At 39.7% G+C, this 6,040-nt stretch overlaps 1 protein-coding gene across 1 annotated transcript; it reads right to left on the bottom strand.

Annotated features, from left to right (window-relative positions):
- Positions 1-1,483: 1,483 nt before the first annotated feature.
- LOC132602367 (serine/threonine-protein phosphatase 7 long form homolog) lies at positions 1,484-3,752 on the bottom strand. Its single transcript, XM_060315245.1, has 2 exons — positions 1,982-3,752; positions 1,484-1,893 (listed from the first exon to the last, which is right to left on the bottom strand). The coding sequence occupies exons 1-2, from the start codon at positions 2,762-2,764 to the stop codon at positions 1,684-1,686; spliced, it is 993 nt and encodes a 330-aa protein (XP_060171228.1). The 5' UTR covers positions 2,765-3,752; the 3' UTR covers positions 1,484-1,683.
- Positions 3,753-6,040: the final 2,288 nt, after the last annotated feature.

Below are 6,040 nucleotides of genomic sequence, written 5' to 3' on the forward strand. Positions count from 1 at the left end.
TCAAAATGTCTCCATAGGAATTAAAGTCCCCATATGTGTTACCATGAATAGGCTGGACTTGAGGGATTTCTTCCCGAGGTATCTTTTCAACATACATCTCAAGAACATTAATGAATACTAAATCACGATATTCTTCCGGCGATCCCAAATAATCACTCAAAGATTCATCATCGTTGATATTGTGCATGCCATAACGCACTACACCGTTTGATATTGTTTGTGGATATCTGCCAGTTATTGAGATTCCAAACTCAGTGGGTGTAGTTTTCATTCTTTCGTGCATGTACATGACTAGTGTTTCATAATCTAAATTTGTTGGAAATTTAATATGGGCTTTTGGTTTGGTACTATAACGAATGGAGTAATTGTCCTCGACGATATCTCCATCCCAAAATAGTGAAACCTTAACACGTGAAGCATTTTGAGACATTTTTTCAATGAAGCTTGATTTTTTTTTTTTGTGACTTGTAAGATTTAGACTTATGCAATTGATGAGTTTTTCACTCGTAAAGCCTTCAAGTTAAATAGAATCCTGAAATCGTCATGCGTGGTGTGTTGTCAAATCAATACTTATAGTGCGCATTAAAATGGTGCGCAATACAAAACGGTCAAATATTGCAGCAACGTATTGTCAAATCAAGCCTTTATGTGTCATAGATTCCTGAAATGTTGTCAAATCAATACTTATAGTGCGCATTAAAATGGTGCGCAATACAAAATGGTCAAACAGGCCGCTCACCCTGTGGATCACGAACTGGTGGATCTGAAAGTGAAGGCCAGGGCACATAACCTGGAAAAAGGTCTGGCGTATACAGAGGTGTCTATGAAGTCGACGGCCGGGAATGAGAAGTCGATGGGATATCTGTCGACGGAGCCTCATCACCTCTGCCAGCCCTAGAACCTCTGCGACGGCCACCAACTCCTCGGCGACCACGGCTACCTGCTGCCCCAGGTGGGGCACGGGGAACACGCTCATGGAGACGCTCAAAGTCATGTGCCTGTCTCATACCAGTCTCGGCAAGCTCAATCATCCGTGCTGCGTACTCCGCCGTCTCGGGGGACTCTGTACGGGCAGTGCTCTCATAGCGCATCGTCTGAACGGTCCGTACCTACATATGTTTGTCAATATTAACAATTGAATAAATTTGTAAAGTAGTACATAAGACGATGGTTTAAGTTTAAGACTAATAAAACTTACCAGCGCCTCGTACGCTCCTGCGAGAGCTACATATCCCAGGCCATCTGGACGATGCCTAGAGGGGTTGCCAATAATGATGCGAGTGATCCGCATGTACCACTCCATGTACACATGGATGAGAGTGTCATGTCCGACCACCGCTAGGCTCGCCATCCTCACATCCCAACTCTGGACTTGCTGCTGCATATGGAGTCGCCATGCATCATCGACGCCCGCACGCTCGTCCCTCGCATAGTAGTCATGCTCCCAAACCTTAGCCACGGGTATATTCTGTACATACCCAAACTGCCGTAACACGCGGTCGGGCGCGTGATACTCAACGATATCCATATGTATCAATGGACACCGCGACATCCACATGTGCTGACCAGCCCTACAAAACGCCGGCAGCTCATCCAAAATATGATCATACGACGTCCATATAAAAGCCTGTAAAAAGAATTGAACTAGTTAACAACAAAAGACTAAAATAGTAGTTATGTGGTCTAGCGTGTGAATCCAAAATATGAACATACCGTCTGCGCCGTCATGCGGTCTAGCTGATCCCTAAACGGGAGAAGGCTGTGGTGCGTCTCCACACGTCGGCGTACGCCTCGCGACCATCTCCGCGCGTATGGCATCGGGACAGTAAGATAGTCAGCGGGAGGGTCAGCTGGTATGGGCTGAAAAGGTCTCAACCTAGTCCACACCCATATCTAATATAGTCAATTAAAAAAAAATTTATCAGTCGTCGTTTTAAATAAATATATTTTGTGTATAGTTACACACACTTAAATATATTACCTGAAGAAGCGAGCAAAATGCAGGGACCTCTACCCTCGTGCCCATAGAACATCGGCATAATCCTCGATACATGTAGGCCAGCACAGCAGCGCCCCAACTATAACATCCTATCTCGGCGAGATCGTCGATATACCGAAGATACCTCAAGCTCATATGCGAACCCGAAGTGTTCGGGAATAGGATGGCCCCTAATATGATGAGTAGGTATAGACGCGCACGTCGATCAACATCAGCCTGAGGCGTGTCCTCTCCAATCAGATGCTGCATGTCTGTGAGGCGCAAGTGAGCGTAAAGGGCCGACAACAAAAGCCGACTCTGGCCGGAAATATGACCATCCAGAGCCGCGAAACCGGTGAGCCTAATCAACTCACCCCGGTAAGGCGGCAACATAGGAGGCTCCTCAATATACAATGGGCGTCCATCAACCTGTAGCCCATAAATGACCTCCACATCCTGAAGGGTAATGGTAGTCTCACCGGTGCGGAGATGAAATGTGTGCGTCTCCGGTCGCCACCTCTCAATCAATGCCGTCACTAGCGACCTATCGTGCTGTACCCGACCAACTTCGACGCACCGGTAGATACCGCCCCGACGTAGTATATCCAGGACACGAGGATGTGGTGGGCGAGCAGCTAAGATCTCCCATGCTGAGTCCCCTAACCGGGTACGAACCTGAGACTCAGGCTGCAGGTCGGATGTCCATATATGTTGCGACCTATGCTCGGGCTGAAGATACAGTAACTGTCGGTCGAAGGGCCCCGGATCAAGAGGGTGGTGATCCATCTATTTTACGCATTTTAAATAAATCATTAACAAGTAGTATTAGTATTAGTTATGTAATCTTTTATCGAATATTTTATTAAAGATTGTGGTGACCCATCTGTTTTACGTATTTTAAATAAATCATTAACAAGTAATATTAGTTATGTAATCTTTTATAGAAAATTATATTAAGGGTTTTCAATCCTAAGCTACGGGTTAAGAATCCTAAACTAAGGGTTTTCATTCCTAAAGTATAAAGATAAGTCAAATAATTAACAATTAGTTAGCATACAATTAGTATAAATAATTAATAAATAAACAAATAACTAACTAATCAAATAATTAACAAGTTATTATCACATATTTAATAAATAAACAATTAAGTAACTAATCAAAAAAATAATAAATTATTATCGTATATTTAACAAATAAACAATTAATTAACTAATGAAACAATTAAGAAATTATTAACAAATAAACAATTGGCTTAACAAAAACAAAATAAATAATTAGCCAGTCTAACAATTGAAATAGCTAGTCTAACAATTAATAAATACTTATGTCGCTAATCCAACAATTAACAAATACTTAAGTCGCTAATCCAACAATTAACAAATACTAAATAAACAAGCAATAAATAATTAACTAATTAACAATAGATAAACAAATGAAAAAAAAAAATGAAAAAATGGGCAGTCCCAACAGTGCACGGACTGCCCAAAAACGCAAAAAAAAAAAAAAAAAAAAAAAAAAAAAAAAACGAGTAGTGCACAACAGTTATACAATGATCATGCTTAGGGTAATACTATATTTAACAATGTAATAGAAAATTCATAGTGAAATACCTAGATTGAAGCTTTTTTGGAGTTTTTGAAATATGTTATACGCCGCTCTATTCCGAAATCCAACCTTAGAAACTTATTCCTACACTTCAATATACCAAGAATATTGAGTTTTGGATTGAAAAATAACACGAAATTATCGTTTTAAGGGGGGTGGGACCACTGGAACGGGCTTTAATGGGGGTGGGGAAGGGAGCAGTCGCTGGTGGGGAAGATGGGGCCAATATATGTTGGATCCCATTCACGCACGAATTTCGTGCGTGAAAGGCCTGATCTGCAATTTTGCAGTTTGGTCCTTTCACGCACAAAATTCGTGCGTGAAAGGTCAAAACTGCGTCTATGCAGTTTGGTCCTTTCACGCACGAATTTCGTGCGTGAATACTATTTAAGTTTTTTTTTTTTTTTTTTGTACTAGTTTGGTTCAACTTTTTATTTTTTGTGCTACCTAAGTCGCGGATTCCATTTCTATGTCAAAGCTATAGTACAAATGAACAAGTCTGCTATAGGAAAAATATCTACTAGGAGGGGCATTTTGATCATTAATTACGACTTGAGGGGTAATCCTGAAAGTGTATATATTTTGTTTCCGTGACCTTTTCTATTTTTCTTTTCCTTCACTTCATAAAAATCCGTAGTGATGTTTTCACTTTAGTCCTAAGTTGAGCTATTTATTGAAAGTGATGTGTCTCACCACCAACTTAAATAAATCCTTTGGACAAGATATAAACTAAAGTTTGCATTTAAGGGTGGCTTAGCTCAAGTTTGTACGCCTGCCTATATTTATTAGCAGTAGGTGGGATCCCCGTTCCACTTTCAATGTATCTCACATAATTAACGGACCTTATTCACAGTCCAGTCATATGATAGTGCTGCCAAAAAAAAAAAAAAAAAAAGATCATGACAATGACAACATACACAGTGTACTCACAAATTAGGGTATAGAGAAGAGAGAGTGCACAGACTTTGACCTTGAAAGGTTCGCGACTTTTGTAGCATAAAAAAAAAAAGTTGAACCAAACTAGTACAAAAAAAAAAAAAAAACACATTAGTAGGTTCAAAGATGTTAGAGATGGGGGAAGAGGATTGCCAAGAGAAGGCAAAGTAGTTGATAAGTATCGGAAAGGAATTACAAGTAACGAGTTAGTGAGAACTTAATGATGTCTTGGAGAAAAGTGATAACGTCCCTTGAATTGGTATTGAAGTGTTGATCAAGTGTTAAGGAGGTTCCATAAGGATTAGAGATCAAACGAGACGACGAAACGAACTTCGGGATCACTGGGGATTATACGGCCAAACATACTGGCCGTATAATTTATACGGTCCGTATGTTTGGGACCGTATAATCAACCCAGATTGGCCAAACTTTCTGGACCAATTGTACGACCAAACATACGGCCCGTACAATTTATACGGACCGTATGTTGGTCCGTATAATTGGTCGGGACAGATTTTTCTCAATAAATGTAAGGGACCGAGTTTATTTCATTTCATTTCTACTTCACACCCCTTCTCTCTAAAACATCTCTCTACATATATTCCACAAGTTTTCAAGGGTTTTTAGTGATCAACAACACAAAACAAGTTAATCAAGTGTAAGCAAACCCATTAAAGATCATTCAAGTCAAGAAATCTCATTGGAGATAAACTAGGGTTTTTGCTCAAGTGGAGTATTACCAACTAAGGCTTGTTCCTACAACATCTAAGGTAATCTTTATGGTATTTATATGTTGTTTAAGGTATTTGGAAGTTGAAATGCTTGGATTTTAGAAGAGTATAGCAAAATGGGTCATGAATGATGAATAGTGACGTTTTGAGAAATAGTTTGAATTGAATCATGATTGTTGTGGTGCTGTGACATGAATGGGTTATAAATGACGTTAAGATCATGAAATAGGCATTGTATGTGAATGGACGAAATCGTGTGTTATGGTCTTGAATATGGAAAATGGGAAGTGAATTGAGAATATGGATAATGTAGATGACTAAAGGCTATTGTTATGATATTGTAAATGTATTGTTGACGTTTGGGAGTTGAATTACGATATGGAGGAATGTTGTATAAATAAAGGAGATGCTGTCCGATTTTCTCTAGCTTTAGCCATTTATGCTAGTTGTCGATTCTAACGATAGTATGACCTTGATGAAGGTATAAACGCGAGAGTTGAAAGAGAACGTGCAAGTGCTATATAGTCGAACGAAAAGGTATGTAAGGCTAACCCTTCTTTCATAAGGCATGGTTCTTTGGCAAAACGTCTAAATCTTCTATAAGTCTACGACTTCTTCAAATAACTGATCTTCCGAGCTAGTAAGCTCACGATGCTAGATATGCTACGATTGTACTAAGATCCTCGCATGACGAGTAAGCCCATAAGGTATACCTAACGATAATGATAATGATAGTAATGATGATGAGAATGAAACGATGCTAAAGTTGTTCATGAGCTATTATATGTAT

The sequence above is a fragment of the Lycium barbarum genome, chromosome 7 (assembly GCF_019175385.1).
Source record: "Lycium barbarum isolate Lr01 chromosome 7, ASM1917538v2, whole genome shotgun sequence".
Lineage (NCBI taxonomy): Eukaryota > Viridiplantae > Streptophyta > Magnoliopsida > Solanales > Solanaceae > Lycium > Lycium barbarum.

Coding starts and splice junctions, on each gene's coding strand:
- LOC132602367 (XM_060315245.1), bottom strand. CDS start 2,764: ATGGATCACCACCCTCTTGATCCGGGGCCCTTCGACCGACAGTTACTG. Junction 1,894..1,981: donor CATTTTGCTCGCTTCTTCAG/GTAATATATTTA, acceptor TGACTATATTAG/ATATGGGTGTGGACTAGGTT.